This window comes from Chamaea fasciata, unplaced genomic scaffold (genome assembly GCF_029207755.1).
Source record: "Chamaea fasciata isolate MVZ Bird 193981 ecotype frontalis unplaced genomic scaffold, bChaFas1.0.hap1 SCAF_29, whole genome shotgun sequence".
Classification (NCBI taxonomy): Eukaryota; Metazoa; Chordata; class Aves; order Passeriformes; family Sylviidae; genus Chamaea; species Chamaea fasciata.
Window position 1 is genome coordinate 1,135,104 of NW_027094114.1, and position 16,536 is coordinate 1,151,639.

The 16,536-nt window shown below is 42.3% G+C and overlaps 1 protein-coding gene and 1 long non-coding RNA gene across 3 annotated transcripts in view; one reads left to right on the top strand and one right to left on the bottom strand.

Annotated features, from left to right (window-relative positions):
* Nucleotides 1-647: 647 nt before the first annotated feature.
* Nucleotides 648-6,485, bottom strand: LOC136302511 (uncharacterized). The gene is made up of 2 exons (XR_010724070.1): nucleotides 5,150-6,485; nucleotides 648-1,573 (listed from the first exon to the last, which is right to left on the bottom strand). It is a non-coding gene; the product is annotated as an uncharacterized lncRNA (long non-coding RNA).
* A 242-nt stretch (nucleotides 6,486-6,727) lies between these two features.
* Nucleotides 6,728-16,536, top strand: part of LOC136302510 (Golgi phosphoprotein 3-like) — a 135,063-nt gene continuing 125,254 nt past the window's right edge. For both annotated transcript variants that reach the window (XM_066205983.1, XM_066205984.1), the window contains exon 1: nucleotides 6,728-6,943. In XM_066205983.1, coding sequence (XP_066062080.1) covers nucleotides 6,728-6,943 — 216 coding nt within the window. The remainder of the gene's footprint in view (nucleotides 6,944-16,536) is intronic.

A 16,536-nucleotide genomic window follows, 5' to 3' on the forward strand; every position in this document is an offset into this window, starting at 1 on the left:
ATCCTCCTCTAAAACTCTATTCGGTCCCATACCATAGGTATCAGCTGGGGCGGGTTCTTTCTTTATCACTATTAGGTTCCCTCTATCACGCCCAGGTTCCCAATGTCTAATTCCCCAATATTTTCCTAATACCCAGTCAGGGCTCTCTGGATTTATATACACATATTCACAAGTTCCTAAGTAAGAAATTTCTCCAGATGGTCCTAACCAATGCTTTGCACACCCTGTGGGACCAAATCCTGCTCTAATAAATTGATCTGCACCTCCCCCTGGAGTCCAATCGGAAGCAATAGTCTCACAGCCCCAATACCCACAGTAATACTCCCCTGGGTAATTACAGTAGCTCTTTCCAGGATTTGAGGCCGGACACATATAAAACCCAGTTAAATTCAAAACTCTCCCGCACTATTCTATGTTTGTCATGTTGCATAACCCAGCCTTAAAGGCTGGGGTCTGACTGGTCACAAGGGAGTCTAAAATTTTGTAGTCATTCATACGAATCAAGGACCATTTGAAAGGCTGGTGTGTTTGACCTCCTGTCTGCCTTACCCATAGGGATAATAATAGTAGTGACAGTAACAGTTGTCTACAGGTGGCTTTTTCATTGTAACAGTGGCTTGTTCCCATCTCATTTTCTTCTTCCCTGATTTTAGTCCCAGTCCTTGGACATTTCATTTTCCATGACCTCCTGGTTCCACCTATCCCAGGGCGACTTCCTCCACAGTTTTCTCTCCCTCTGCCTCGCCCGTCGACTCGGTTGCTGCGAGCCACGGGGAGACCCATCTTCTCGGCAGCAGGGATATTCTTCAGGAGGGGACTTTCGCCCTTTCTTTAAGGATCTCTGGATATAGGTGTTCCAGTTGTGGTCTTTAACCTGAGGAGCGTCACACCTTACTTCTTTTACCCGACGGCGACACACTCCAGCTATTATTTGTGCCACAAAAAGGACTGGTTCATTGGAATGGTAACAATATAGTTCGGGATTTATGCCTTCTGCAAATATGTCCCACCACTCTTTAGAGTCTACTTGTAATTCCCCTTGAGCTACTTTCTGAGCCAATACCAAATCAGTAAGCTCCCGCTGAATTTCTAGACAGAGGCAGCAAACACCTCTCGGGGGCCTGCCTCTGTGACAATGGGTCCACCACCTGTTTTCACAAACTAAACATTGGTAACATACAAAGGGGTAACAATTCCCATTACAATAAGAATCATTACATTTAATACAAACACAATCAGCATATATATTTCCCTTATGATCTCTTTCAAGCTCTAGTTGATATTCTATCCTAAAAGTTTTATACCAATATTTTCTATTCATCAAGAATGTCCTTTCTTAATTTCCTGTTGCAGTTCCCCGAGTGAGTTTCAACTTTAAGTCTCCGGCTGGGCTGATGACCTTCCACCTAGGCTCGGGCACTGGTCCTTTTATACGACTGGCGTGAGTCCATCCCCGCTCTGCTGTTCGTACTGCTGTATTTGTTGTGAGGAGCACCAGATATGGACCATCCCAATGGGGCTGGAGAGTAGTTTCTTTCCGAGTTCGGATTAAGACCCAGTCTCCCGGTTGCACCTGATGTAGAGTAATATTTAAGGGTGGTCTCTGCAATATCTGCCCTTTTTCCCATAACTTCTTCCTAAAGGCCATCATCTCAGTTATAAATGCTTTCATTTGCTTATCTATTATTCCGGGATGGTCTCGAGGCATACCTGCATCATACGGCATCCCATACAGCATTTCAAAAGGAGATATCCCCACATCAGATCGGGGCAGAGTTCTGAGATTTAACAAGGCCAAGGGGAGACACTTAATCCAATTAAGTTTGGTTTCTAAAGTTAACTTGGTTAGCTGTTTCTTTAATTCTCCATTAACTCTCTCTACTAACCCCGAACTTTGAGGGTGCCACGGGGTATGTTCTTCCCATCTTATTCCAAGGGCTTCTGACAAGGCCTTAATAACTTTTGATACAAAGTGTGGCCCTTGGTCTGAGTCTATACTTTCAGCTACTCCATACCTGGGCACAATTTGTTCTAGTAACACTTTGGCCACCGTGTGTGCAGTGGCCCTTGCGGTTGGAAATGCCTCTACGAAGTGGGTGAGGTGGTCTATTAGTACTAACACATACTTGTATCTTCCCACCTTGGGAAGTTCAGTGAAATTTTTTTTTTTTTAAGAGCCCGCAAGATGGCGTATAATTCACATGCTTGGGCTGACCATGACGGACTCAAGGGTCCTGCTTCTAATACCTCATAATCCTTCCCTGCTACTAGTGCATACCCTGATCTACGTCTTCCATCCACTATCCGGGATGAGCCATCCACAAAAATTACTTCTCCCTCTGAGAGCCCCTCCTCCTCTAAATCGGGCCTAATCTTAGTCTGTTCCTCAATAGTTCGGAGGCAATCGTGGGCCAGTTCTTCTGATGGTTTTGGTTCCCCAAATAAAAACTGAGCAGGGTTTTGTAAAGATGTAGTTTCTAATGTTAAATTCGGGGCCTCCAGCAAGATTCCCTCATATTTTAATAATCTGGAATCAGAGATCCATTTTTCAGCTTTTTGCTGCAAAACACTCCTCACATTGTGGGGGGATAATACCTTAATGGTACTATTGAAGGTTATTTTTCGAGCCTCCTCTGTCATTAAGGCACATCCAACAATGGCCTGTAAACATGTGGGCCAGCCCCTACTCACAGGGTCTAATAATTTAGACAAGTATCCTATGGGCTTCTTTTTCCCTGCCCAATCTTGGGTTAATACTCCATATGCTGTCCCATTCTCTATGTTGGCGAATAGATAAAATGGTCGATTTAAGTCTGGCAAACTTAAAACTGGTGCATTTGCCAATTCTCTCCTTAATGCCCAGAGTTGCTCTTCATCTGTCTTTCCCCAGCTTATACGATTAGACTCGGTGAGCTTGGCATATAAAAATTTAACTTTACTACTGTAGTTTTCAATCCATAAGCGGCAATATCCCAATAGTCCTAACCATTGTCTAACCTGTTTTTTTACTTGCTGGAGGGGGTAAAGATAAAATTCCCTGTACCTGTTCCGGGTCAATTGTCTTCTCTCCCTTCTCAATGTAGTGTCCTAAATACTTTACCTTTTCTTCTACAAATTGTAATTTAGATTTTGATACCTTCAGCCCCTTAAGCCCCAGAAAATTTAAAAGTTTTATGCTTTCTTTTCTGACTTGATTTTCCATTTTTCCTGCTATCAATAGGTCATCCACATACTGAATCAGAGTAATTTCTGGGTCTGGGGTAAAATCTTGAAGAATCTGTTCTAGGGCTTGTCCAAACAAATTAGGGCTTTCTGTAAACCCCTGTGGAAGCACGGTCCACCTCAATTGTTGTTTGCGCCCTGTGTCAGGGTCTTCCCATTCAAATGCAAAATAGTCTCTACAGCTTTCGTCTAAAGGGCAAGCCCAAAAAGCATCCTTTAAGTCTATTACACTGTACCACAAATTTTCTGGCCCCAATTTACTCAAAAGGGTATAGGGGTTTGCTACTACTGGGAATCTGGACATAGTGCGCTTATTGATTTCTCTTAAATCGTGCACTAGTCGATAAGTGCCATTGGGTTTCTTTACTGGTAAAATTGGGGTATTAAATGGGGACATACATGGTTCTAATAGTCCCTGAGATATTAATCTCTCAACTTCGGGTTTCAACCCCTTCCGCCCTTCTATAGACATAGAATATTGCTTAATTTGGACGGGGTTCTCCGGGTTCTTGAGGGTTACTTTAAATGGCGAGATGTTTAGTCTGCCCACGGTCTCAGGGGTATACCAGACTTCGGGATTAATTTCTTGTTCATCTTCAACCCTAAGGGCACATATTTTAATTCCCAGCTCCCCTTTTTTAACTTCCAAACCTACTCCTAATTCTACCATCAAATCCCTTCCCAAAAGATTAAAATCGGCTTCTGGGACTAAGAGAAAATTTCCCATACCTAATTTAGATTCTGTTTCTATTAAAACTTGTTGTATAATCCCTACCTTGAAGGGTTTTCCCTTTGCTCCAACCACATGGGCAGTATCTTTAGATAATTTGCACCCAGGGGGTATTTGCTGGAGGGTAGACCTCTCAGCTCCTGAGTCTACCAAAAATTCTACCTCCTGTGACTGGGGACCTAGTTTCAGTTTTATCAAGGGCTCTTTGTTCGTACGGGTCCCCAATACATAGAGCCCCTGACCCCCCTAATCTTCTTTGAATGCCGCCTCATCCTTTATCCTCTGTCTGCAGTCTCTTTTCATGTGTCCTTTCTTCTGCAGTAAACAAAATCCTCAAAATAGACTGTATTTCTTAACAGTATTTGAGTTCAAAGGGACAGATACAAATCCTAGTTGTGGCTGGGCTCCTCCTATTGGCACTTCCCTTAAGGGGAGTAACTCATGTTCTCTTTGCTCCCTTCTCCTCCTTCTGACTGCGGCTCCGATACCTTCATCTCCAGGGGAGGGAGGGGGTGTAGGAGGAGGTAATATCTGAGGCGCCGGTGGTAATGGGGGAAGTGCATACGGGGGTGGTATTAGGGGAGCATCCTCCTCCTCCTGCAATTTTTCAGTCTTTTTATCTTTATGCCCAAACTCCATTTGGGAGAGATTGAATATTGCTACTCCCTGGTCCCCTGGGCGGGTAACCCATACTGCAGCATAATCAGCCTCTTCCTGATTAAAGGGGACCTACCTACGTACCCACTGATTCAAAAATCTCTGAACCCATAATTCTGATGACCCAAACCTGGGCCACCAAACTGCCTTGGAGATTTGTCCTCCCCAGACTTCTACACAAAAGTGTATCATCTTAACTTTGTCCTTGTCCCCCGTGGTGGGATAATATTTCCAATTCTCTAACATAAACCCCAGCGGTGAATCCCTAAGAACCGAAGGGGGTCTCATGGGTGGAGGGGGCTTGCTTTTCCCCTGTCCCATCTTCTGGAATACCCTCTTTCAGCCGTGTGTGTACTCACTCACTTCCCCTTTTTCGTGGCCCAGTCCCTCGCGGGCGATGGGAAACGCACTACTTAAGGGTCCGCACTCACTTGGAGAATCTGGCTGCCAGTTCTCCTCTCACTCACACGTACACACGTTGTATTCCAGGATCCCAACCCAGCCCGGACGGATTCCCCTGCACAATGGGCAGTTACTTACGCGTCTCCTGCGTCTTCGTCCGGACCTCGAGTGCACCGAGCTTATAGGGTTTTCCTTACCTTATTGTTACAAATTTGGGTTCGTCGGTAAGAGCAAGATCCCGACTTCAGAACCAGAGGCCGCCTGTACAGGCGGGGCGCCTCCCCTAGTCCCTCTGTCGGATCCGTATTCTTATCCGAGTCACGGCACCAAATTGTTATAGAGGAAATTTTGCACGGAATAGTCTGACACCGTTGCTTGTCCCAATCAAGGATTTTATTAATTACAGCAAGCGTAACAATAAGGTAATGCAGCGCTGGGCGACAGAGGGACCATTGTCCCGCCACTGCCGCGCCAGTCAGGGTTTTAGTTCTTCCTCTTATACAGTCCGGTTTCCGGCGTGCGTGACTTCCTTGAATAGTACTCTGCGCATGTGCGTCTCTGTTGCTGGGGTCTGCTCTTCCCCTGCCGCGTTTCAAGACTCAGAATCGCTGACTTCCTGGAAAATATTGCTTACAACCGCAAATTATGCGAGACTACCTTTATCACTTAACTTGTCACCCATATCCTGGATTTAATGAACAAACATATCAGTAACAGGTGTACCTATATTTATATTTTAGATACATATACATATTTTTTTAATCTATATGCTATCTCAATATGGCCAAATGCAATATCCTAATTGTGGACTAAAAAGTACAGGCAATCCTTGCGTTTTAAACACTTTTAATCTTTAATAAAATATGCTACCTAGAAACATCTATAGGATTCAGCATTGATAAGTAGTTTTGAGCTTTTGGCATGCCACACTCAAAAGGGCTTAAGGTTTGAAAAAATGCCTCATTGACAGCAGAGATGAGGGACTCCATTTACTCGGTGTAAAGTCAAGACTGTTGAGAGCTCTGTGTACTCACCTGAGTTTAGTTGCTGAGTATATTTATATATGCATTTATTCCTGGGGGCTGCACTAGCAATCAGACTTGGGGCTAAAAGTGAAATCCAGCAGACTTAAGGTTGTAAATAAAGCACTTAAAAAAAATTCATTTATGAGAGTGTATTACCCAGCGCCCGGGTTATGCCGCGGCGGGCACTGGCTGTCCAGCCCCCATTCCCCTCCGCCCTGAGCGTTGGATTAACCGTCCTCCACAGCCCTGGGTAATGATTAGTAACAGTCAATAACAGCCGGCACCACCTGCACTCCCTGAGGTTGAGGGGGCTGCATCCCTGAGGGTCTCCGTCCACAGCTCCAGCCCCGTGAGGGGCTCCTCTCGTCCGCGGCATATTCCGGTCGTACCCCCTCCCCCCCCGCCTGTCGCTACCACATCCTCCACTGACATCAGCCTGCGCCGCCATATTGGAGGAGAAATCACCTCCGCCAGCTCGGCCGCAGCAGGCGGGGAACGCCGACTGCCATTGCCTCCGCCTCTCCTGCCTCGGCCGAATCCCGCTCCCCATGATTCCCTCCGGCCGGCCGCTGCCCCGGTGCGGATAGGGCGGAGGCAGGAGCGGCTGCTGTCTCTTCTTTTTTCCCCCTCCCGATCTGTCGCCAAGCTCCTCTCCCCGTGGCAGGCCTTTGACCTTCCATCGCCTCCAGCCATGACTTCCTTGACCCAGCGTAGCTCCGGGCTCGTGCAGCGCCGGACAGAGGCCTCCCGCAACGCCAGCGCCGCCGCCAAGGAGCGGGAGGCGGGAGGCGGCCCTGAGGATGAAAGCCGCCAGGACGAGCCCGGCGACCATGAGAAGGGTGACTCCAAGGAAACACGCCTCACCCTCATGGAAGAGGTGCTGCTCCTGGGCCTCAAGGACCGTGAGGTGCGGCCGGGCGCGCTGACTAGGGGATGGCTGACGGGATACTGTATATTCGGGGGTTTATGGAGGTTGTTGATGGGGAAGGGGAACGTAAGTGGCGCTAGGGCGCGGGTGGGATGGGAGCAAAGATGCTGCTGGGTGAGCGTTGCTGTAGGTTTGGGGCAGAGGCGTTGTGGGGGACGCTGGACTGTTATGTAGTTTAGGGGTAGGGGCGCGTGCTGGGACAGGCTCGGGATTTAGGATTAGGTGAGGAAGGTGATTGGATGTTGAGCGGAAGGAAACCTGTCGGAGATTTTGGATTGCCCTTTGAATGCAGGGTTTGCAGAGGGGCTCTAATATTTGTAGCATCTCGAGGAAGGCAGAGTAGGGCTTGGAGGAGGAAGAGGATCTGGAGCCTCTGATAGCGTTGGTAGTTGACTTAGAGGCCCTGGTTAGACCTCTAATATTTTTGTACTCTTGCACTTACCCATAACTCTAATGTGGAAGGCTTATGTACTCCTATGTATTTTGTCAGACACAACTTTATGTTGCTTATGGGGTTCTCAGGTGCTTTAGTATGTTTAGTGGCCCTTTTCAATAAGGCTTTCCAGGCTACTGTTGTGTTAAAAATGTCTTTACCTTTGGGAGATACATTTGACAAAAATGGGCCTTGAATAATGAGAAGTTTGTCAAAATGAAGAAATGGCATTATTATGTAATTCTGCATTTTTACTGAATTTATAGCTTAATTAGGTGACATGAAACTGTTAATTACAGTCATTGAGGAAGGTATATTACTACCAGTGTGCTGGATTTTTTGTTTCATTTGAAAGAGGTAATAAATATAAAAAGCATGCACACTACAGAAAATCCTGTCAGTTGTTTGATGCAATGTATGGTGAAGCAGAATATACCTTTATTTATGTATTATGAATTTTGTTAAGCAACCTCCTCTTTTTTTGTGAGAAGTAAACTAATGAAACAGTTCATTGATTTGAGTGGAAGTGTCCTAAAACTGTTTGTGAGTGCAGAATAACAGGGAGAAAGCTGCCTAGTTATGTGTTCTTTGACTCTACACTGCATCTAAAATAGATTTGATGGTTGATAAAGAAATGGTTAAAGAGTAATTTTCCTAAACATGTTTTTTAATGCATGTTTGTATATCTGTAATATACTTGCCACAATAACATATTTTATTTCTCCTTTGGATTGTGTATTTTGGGCCATATTCCTGTAGTCACTTTTTTTTTTTTTTTTTCATTTGGACCTTGCCATGGCATCCTAATAAAGTCAGTAGATATTCAATGTTGTGTTCTTCCATCTGTTGAATCTGAAGGCTTGTGTGTATGCACATTTCTTTCTACATACCTGAATTGCTGCATGAAAGTAAATTAAGCATGACAAGACAGATATCTGTCAGGATTACCTAGGAGGTCTTGCCTTGAGGAAGGTGGGATAGACTGGATGATCATTCAGCCCTCCCCCCCCATGAGTGCATGCTAAATCTGAATTTTGCAGGCATTAGGCTGTAAAGATTTCAATTCAAGCAACAATCTGTCTGCCTAGAAAGAATATATGGTGCAAGTACACCTAGTATATCAAACATTGGGCCTAAAAATCCAGCTTTGCATTGGTGTGCATCAAAATTGTAAATCATCCAACGTTGCTAAGTGCAACAGTGGCAAACACTGCAGATAATCTAATATTTATTTGCATGCAAAAAGTAGCTAAATGATTACAGTGGCACATATATTTGTGACTCCCTTGAGATTTTGCAGTTGAGATGTCAGACAAAAGGAGTGATAATGTCTAGGTAGAGATCTTATGTGCACAAACCTCAGCATGCACCATTTCTGTGCTTTGTTAGACATGATTCATTGGGGTTTGTATTTTGGTTTTGTGTCTGATTGTACTCTTTTTTCTAACACTATGTAAACGTCTTTGTCTCAATGAGTTAAAATCTCCATGATTTAAATTTTGAAATAAAACTATAGATTAATTTTCAAAGATTTTTTTTGGTTCTCTGTTGTTCAAATGATAAGTTAGCAAAACTTAGGTACTTTATGCATCTGGAAATGCTTTTAATAAAATGTTTACTTATGATAAAATTTATTTCCCATGAAATTTGTGTGAGATTTTGTAATGACAGCAAGCAGAGAAAAGCAATATAGGCTCTGGAAAGTATAATTGTGAAATTACATGAAGTGTAAGGGAAAGGCAAAGGAAAGCCAGTAAATTTAAAGCTGATAATGTCCTTCCTTTTTATTGCAACAGGATAAAATAATTAGTGTTGAGTTTAAAATAAATAAGTAAAATAGTCTGAATTAGCCTAAGAACATGTTTCCCTAAAAATAGCTTTTTTCTCAGAAAAATCACTGAGAACTGCATTGATAACTTAGTTTTGAGGGTCTTTTTTGTTAATTTCACTTCTAATATTAAACATTGGTGAATATGGCTTAACACAATGTAAATTCTATTAAAGAAGCACTGCATGTAAGGACCTGCCATTATTAATTTTTAAGTGTAGATTGCAGAACCTTTACTCATAGGAGAGAGAATTTCAGGCAGATTTAGACAGTGATGAATTGATTACTTTAGTGTTTCTAGGACACTGTTATATACTTAAGTGAATCCTGCTTTCAGGATAGTGGAATGGTTGTAACAACCGCAGACAAAAGTTTTATGTTGTTGCTGCAGTATGGATGCAGTCATGGGAATGTCCAGCTGCCCCAAAACAAACACAGCACACCTCAATCCCATTCTCAATGCTTGAACAAAACTAACTTTTTTTTTTTCTTTCTTCATTTGGACTAATTAAAGGGTAGTTAATGTATGTGGACTGGTTGCCCTTTTTTTTTTTTTTCCAATGGTTCTTCCATTTGTATCTTCTGTGTATATATAACTATTTCTGTATTTCAAGATCAAGATAGGTTTTAAGGGGTATGTGCTAAAATATGTTCATGACAGATCTGGTGTCCTTAGAGGAACAGAAGCACTAGAACAAAAGGACCATCTATAATTTATTTGGAAACCCTTCAGAAACATGACTGGGAAAGGGAATCGTGTTCCTCTATTTAGAATAGAGCAATAGCCTCTTGCTATAGGAATAAAAAATACTGAAACAAAATACTCTGCTGTGTTAGGTTAAAAATAATATTGCAGTAGGACCAGTCAAAGCCATAGCAAAAGGGAAGGTATTCTGTAGAATTACTGAAGCTTCTGAGATCACCTCTCCCAAAAGAATGAAGTCGTAAATATTGTTAGCTGATGTACAAACGACAGCTGAGATGGATACAGGTCACTTTTTTCATTACAGTTCTTCCAGACATCTTGTAACTCAGTCCCATAGAAAAGTGAGAGATTGCTAGGTTCTCTGTAGCTGTCACTCCATTTAAGTTTTTTTATACATGTAGGGGGTTTTATGGTTGGTTTGTTGGGTTTTTTTTGTGTGTTTTTGTTTTGGGGTTTTTTGGGGGGTTTTTTTTGAGTTCTCATTCAGTACAAGTTGGGAATCTATTAAAATACAGTAATGCAAACAGCTGATCTTGTCCTCTAAACAGTGTGCCACAACTAAGGAAATTGAAGCAGCTATAGACACAACACCTGTAGTTCAGACAATTATATTTAGTAAGATAAAATACTTATTTCATCTGTAACTAATTCCTTATTTGCTGAAAGAAAACTCACATAAGGTACACTGAAATAATTGTCATGTTCTGTAGTCTGCTGCAACAGTAAATATTTCTAGTTTTATTTACACTTTCCTTGGTGAAAATTAAAATGTCCTTTGTGAGAGCGAAGTAATGTTAATTCACTTCAGTACAGAAATTCTCTTGGGCCTTAGCTACTCATGTTTGGCTTTTAGAAACTTCATTTATTGCTGAAGATTTAGTGTTACAGCATAGTTTTTTTGTCATGTGAAGGTCTCTAGTTTATGAAACTTTTCATTGTATTGAAATATGTTATTAGGGAGCTAGTTTGCCTGCTTCAGATGTGCTGTTTTGTGTTGATTAGATTAATGCTAAAATGCAGTTTCTTTATTCTTAGAAAATCAGAGTATCTGGATTTCTTACTTAGTTTTATATTTTAATCCTAAAGAGATTTTTTTGAAAGGTGAAATAGGAATTTTGAAAACATTCAAAATACAAGTGGTATTTTCCCTGATTTTAAGATTTGCCTTTGTGAAATTCATATTAGGATTTAGAAGTCTGTGATTTTTTGCCTGTGTAACAAACAAGTTTTCAGAAGGCATCTTTGTATTTTTTTTCTCTTCCTCCTCTCTTCCCTCTCTTCCTTTAAAAAAAGTTTCAACAACAGCCTGAATGTCAACTCAAAAACTCCCAAGTGTTTTTTTTTTTTAATTTCTGAGAAAAATGACTGAAACATGAAGAGGCATCTACTGGGAATTTGCATTTCAGTTGATGAATGATGTATGAATGTGTTAAAACTTTGACAAAGGCATGCTTTATCTCAAATCGTAAATTCATTTAGGTTGGAAAAGCCTTCTAAGATCATAGAGTCCAACTGTTAAACTAACACTGCCAAGTCCACCACTAAAGCATGTCCCTAAGTCCCACATCTACATGTCTTTTAAATACCTCCAGGGATGGTGATTTGACCACTTCCCATGGCAAAATGTTCAGGGCCTAATAACAACAAAGTATAGAATGTCTGTGATTAAATTTTTTTTCTTTTATATTATAGACCTTTTTGGTCCTTTTTTAAATTTCATGTCCATACCTAAATTACAGGCTAGCAGACGGTAGGAGGTATGTGCAACAAGATGCAGTGAAGTGCCTCTACTGTGCTGCTGAGTAAATCCTGCTTTTGTACTCTTTGGAGAACATGCTGATTTGGAAGCCGCACTTAGGATATCAGTTGACTTTGTGTTGAAATGGTGTTTATATTTCATGGTTCTGTATGCAGCTAATATGGTTATCTAGCATGGCTAATCTGTAACCTATATTATCTCTTCATGGATAACTGAGTATAGTGTAGTCCCTTCTTTCATGTCAAGCTGTCTAGTGAAAGACAAAGGCAAAAAAATATTAAAGCCTTTTTAGTGATACTTCTCAGTATTTTTAAGCACTCTTAATAAAACAAAGCAGTAACCTTTTCCTCTCCTGTAGCAAGCTGTTTTATAAAAAATTTTGCATGAAGTATAGCTGAGAAAGTATTGCTGTTAATTGCTAGAAGTGGAACTACAAGTTAACATTTTAAGTTAAAGAAAAAGTGATGTAACTTTAGGTGTTCTTTGATCCTAAAGTAGTTGAAATACTGCAGCATTTATCTCAGTTACTTAAACTTCACAGTAACAGGCCACCTTTGCAATGCTAAATTGACCAGGCTGTTACAGACTGTATATTCAAGAATGACTTGGCTACTCACAGAGCAAATAAATACTAGAGCACATAATCATTTCTGTTTTGCATTACTGGGGAAATCATAGAATAGTTTTAGTTGAAAGGGACATCCAAAAGTCATTTCATCCAACCCCTCTGCAATGAGCAGGGACATCTACAAGATCAGGTTGCTCAGAGCCCTGTCCAGCCTGACCTTGAATGTTTCTAGGGATGGGGCATATATCATCTCTCTGGGCAACCTCTGCCAGTGTTTCACCACCGTCATCATAAAAAAGATCTTATATCTAGTTTCTTATTTCTTCCTTATATCTACTGTCTTTTATTTTAAAACCATTATCCCTTGTCCTATTGCAACAGGCCCTACTAAAAAGTTTTTTGCCATCTTTTTTATAAGCCCCCTTTAAGTACTGAAAGGTCACAATGAAGTCTTCCTGGAATTTTCTCCAGGCTGAACAACCCCAGCTCTCAGGAGAGTCTTCACAGGAGAGGTGCTCCAGCCCTCTGATCATCTTCATGGCTCTCCTCTAGATCTGCTCCAACAGGCCCATGTCTTTTCTGTGCTGAGGACTCCAGATGGGGTCTCATGAGTACAGAGTAGAGGAGGAGAATCATCTCCCTCAACCTACTGGCCACACTGCTTTTGATGCAGCCCAAGATAAGGTTGGCTTTCTGGGCTGCCAGCACATATTGCCATCTCATGTTCAGTTTTTCATCCACTAAAAGTATGGGAAGGGAAAGCTAGTCTGGAGTAAATGTGTGTCTCAGTTTCCTCTGCATAGACAGCATTCTCAATCTGTTTTCTCATAACTTTTAGTAAAAAAGAAAAAAATATTAGTCAGTTCATCATGTGCCACCTTTAACTGGGGTTTTTTCCAGTTTGCAAACAGGTCTTGGATCAATTTCAATAATTTATTTTCTTTCCTTTCAGAATTATCCATAAAATGTTACTGCAGGATGATTTCACATACACATATCAGACATTAAAAAAATTCTTTTGTTTTCTGTTTGTGATGGATCATTAAGATAATAAAATAGTATGTCTTGTAAGCTAGATCTTTGTAATTGGAGAGCTGTCAAACACTCATAGATCTTTTACTATTTGTGGATGTTACAGGATTTATGAATCACAACAGGAAATTAGACTGTAGGAGCATCCGTGGACGGCAGGGAGAAGGAACACTGCAGACCTGAAATATTCTAGACTACGTGGCTTTATTGCAAGGGTCATGGGTAAAAAGGGCCTTGCCTTCAGCCACCAACCTCGGCTAAAGGGAAGTCCCAAAGAGAGAGGGAGACAGAACAAGAGGGTAAGAGTTGAGAAGGGAGCGAGGGACCAAGGTGGCAGGAGTCAGAGAGCAGGGGGAAGAGAGCAGAGTGAAGAGGTAAGAGCGCGAGGTCCTTGTTACAATACATTATATCTCCTTTTGTGATGAATATTCTAAATTACAGTGACCAACCAATACAAGACACAAAATCCTATAGAATCTACATACAGCCTATAAGAACTACTACATTACCATACTATGCTCTATTTTAAACTCTAAAAACTACTCTTTAGACTTTTCTGTTTTCCTACATTGACCTTTGGATGCCTTAGCCAGCAGAAAGGTTTTGTTCAATCAAAAGGGATTCTCCTTCAGCTGGCTAGGCTATTGTTTTCAGGTTATATAGTAACTAAGACTTGGTATCCTACACCTCAAAGTAAGCTTCCATTTCTATTTCGATTATAGGTTTCATATTTTCAGAATCTTTTGCTAAGCAATCATATTTATAAGGTTTCCCTGATTCATCTCCCCCAACATTAGACCATCAAGCTTTTTGCATCTTTCTGTTACTGAATGTTCTTTTAAACACTTGTAAGTTACTGCCCTGGTTCTGGCCAGGACGCAGTTAATTTTTGCAGCAGCCAGGATGGATACAGCCAGAACCTTCAGGTTATTTAATACCACCTCATGCCATGTGCAGGGGGGAAGGAGTGGGGTGGGTACCCTTCTGATTTGGCCAGGGTATGTGGAGTCCAGGTCCTCCAGTGAGCAATCATATGTGAATCGTTTGCCTATCTTGTACACTCTGCTATTAGTATTGTTGCTGTTACTGTTGGTTTTCTTCTCTCATTGCTGTTTCTGGTAAATTGTTCTTATCTCAAACTGTGATCTTTGCCTTTTTTTGTCTCTAATTCTCCTGGGGGGGGGAGGAGGGGGAGGGGAGGGAGGAGAGGGAGAGTGGGGAGTGATCGAGTGAGTCAGTGGGTTGGAAACAAATTTGATCTAAGCATTTGTTGTATTAGGTCACAATGTTGCTTGATCTGTTCATGTGGGTGTGGTACCTAACCCTGTATATATTCCTGTATGTGCTCCTCATGGTGCTCTTTTTCAGAGCAGGGAGAGGGAACAGGATTACTTTGTTGCTGTACTGTGGGATATCAGTTTATGGCATGATAACATCAAGGGCAATGGGGGTCATTTGTGATGCGTATTCAGTTTTGTTCTTCTGCCCTGGCCTTGGCTGCTATACCTCTGGAGATCCATTAATAATCATACCCAGCCTGTGGGGGGAACAGGGGAGGATGATTTTTCCAAGCCTTTCACCCCCTTCTCCTTCAGGCCTGTTACAGTAGTTTTTGAGAATTTTGAATTCCCTCTTCTCTTGGTTTAGATAGACAGGTATCTGCCAGGGAGGGTTGGAGTCTCCCTTAAAATGTAAGCCCCTCCCCCCCTTTTCCAAATTATTATAAATTTGCAATTAAAAGGCTGTCAGGCAAAGATTTTGGGATTAGGTATAGCAGTTCTTTACTAGGAATATAAAAATACAGATGTTGTAGTACAGAAGAATAAGCAAACAAATAAACAAACAAGAAATCCTAGAAAACCCTGACAGAGTCAGAAATAGAACCTGACACCCTGTTGGTCAGGGTGTTGGAAGCAGTCCAAAGTAAGCCCTCCTGGAGTGGCAGATGTGGTTTTGTTGGAGTAGAGATGGTCCCGTTGAAGAAAAAGGATCCAGTAATGGTGAGATGGGTCCGGTCTTCCTCCAGGGATCCGGTGGAATAACTGGATACCTAGTGGGACTGTGGCTCCTTTTTATCTAGGTTAAGATGGTTTGGCTCCCCCTCCTCCCTATGTGGAGCATCTTACAATAGTACGATGTAATGTGTCATGTCATTGGTGAGCTCTTAATGGTCCATTAGCAGAAGACATTCCCATGGAAGTAGTGAAACAATGAAGAGAGATAAGTAGCACTCTACCATCTGGTAAGTGACACTGACCCATTTGGGCAAAGATAAGCAATTCTGCTCCACCCAGATGGAATGGAATAACATGTTCTTTACAAAACCCATGACACCTCTGGATGTTAAGGAAAGCATGTTCTCATTGCTAAGACTGCCAGGTCTCCTCAGTGTGGTCTACACTGTGTTTAGAGTCAAGATAGATTTCTAGGGAGGTTTTTCAGAGATCTGCCCCAAGGGTGGATAGTCATGAGTGGCATGGAATGTGAGAGGAAATGGGCCAGCTTTCAAAGGAGTATTCTGCTCCAATGGTTTGGAGGTTCACCCCTGAAAAAAAACAGGACCCTGATAAAGTGGAAGAATATTTCAAAGAAAATCACAGTGGCAGTTCCAGAGAGGGGCAACTTATTGCAGTGTGCTGGGCCCTGGCTACTACTTATTGGACACTGCTTGTCATTAGATGGCACCCTCAGGGGGATAGGAAGGAAAGCAGATCAACAGGCACTGTGTCCACACAAACTGCAACTGAAGCAGAGGGACAACCCATGCCAGTAGCAGTCGCCCCTATAGAGAAGAAATCCAAAAGAAAATCAGTTCACGTAGTGAATCATGAGGAGGAAGTAGGGCCCTCACAACAGAAGGAAGAGGCAGGGACAGAGATAATCACCCAATCCCTATTCCCGGGTGAGCTGCGAGATATGTGAAAAGATTTCAGCTGCCATCTGGGTGAGCCCCTGGTGACCTGCCTGCTCTGATGCTGGGATAGTGTAGCCCACAGTTGGAAACTAGAGGGTAATAAAGCCAAACAACTGGCATCACTGTCCAGGGATGCAGGCATTGACAAGGGGTTTGTGACTAAGATAGAAATCCTCAGCCTCTGGAGGCAACTCCTGTCAAGTGTGAGGGGAAAGTATCTTTTCCAGGACAATCTATCAGTGCACCAAGGCAAGTGGAACACCATGGAGAAAGGTACCCAGTACCTGAGAGAATTAACTGTGTTAGACATACTCTATAGGGATTCAAGTAAC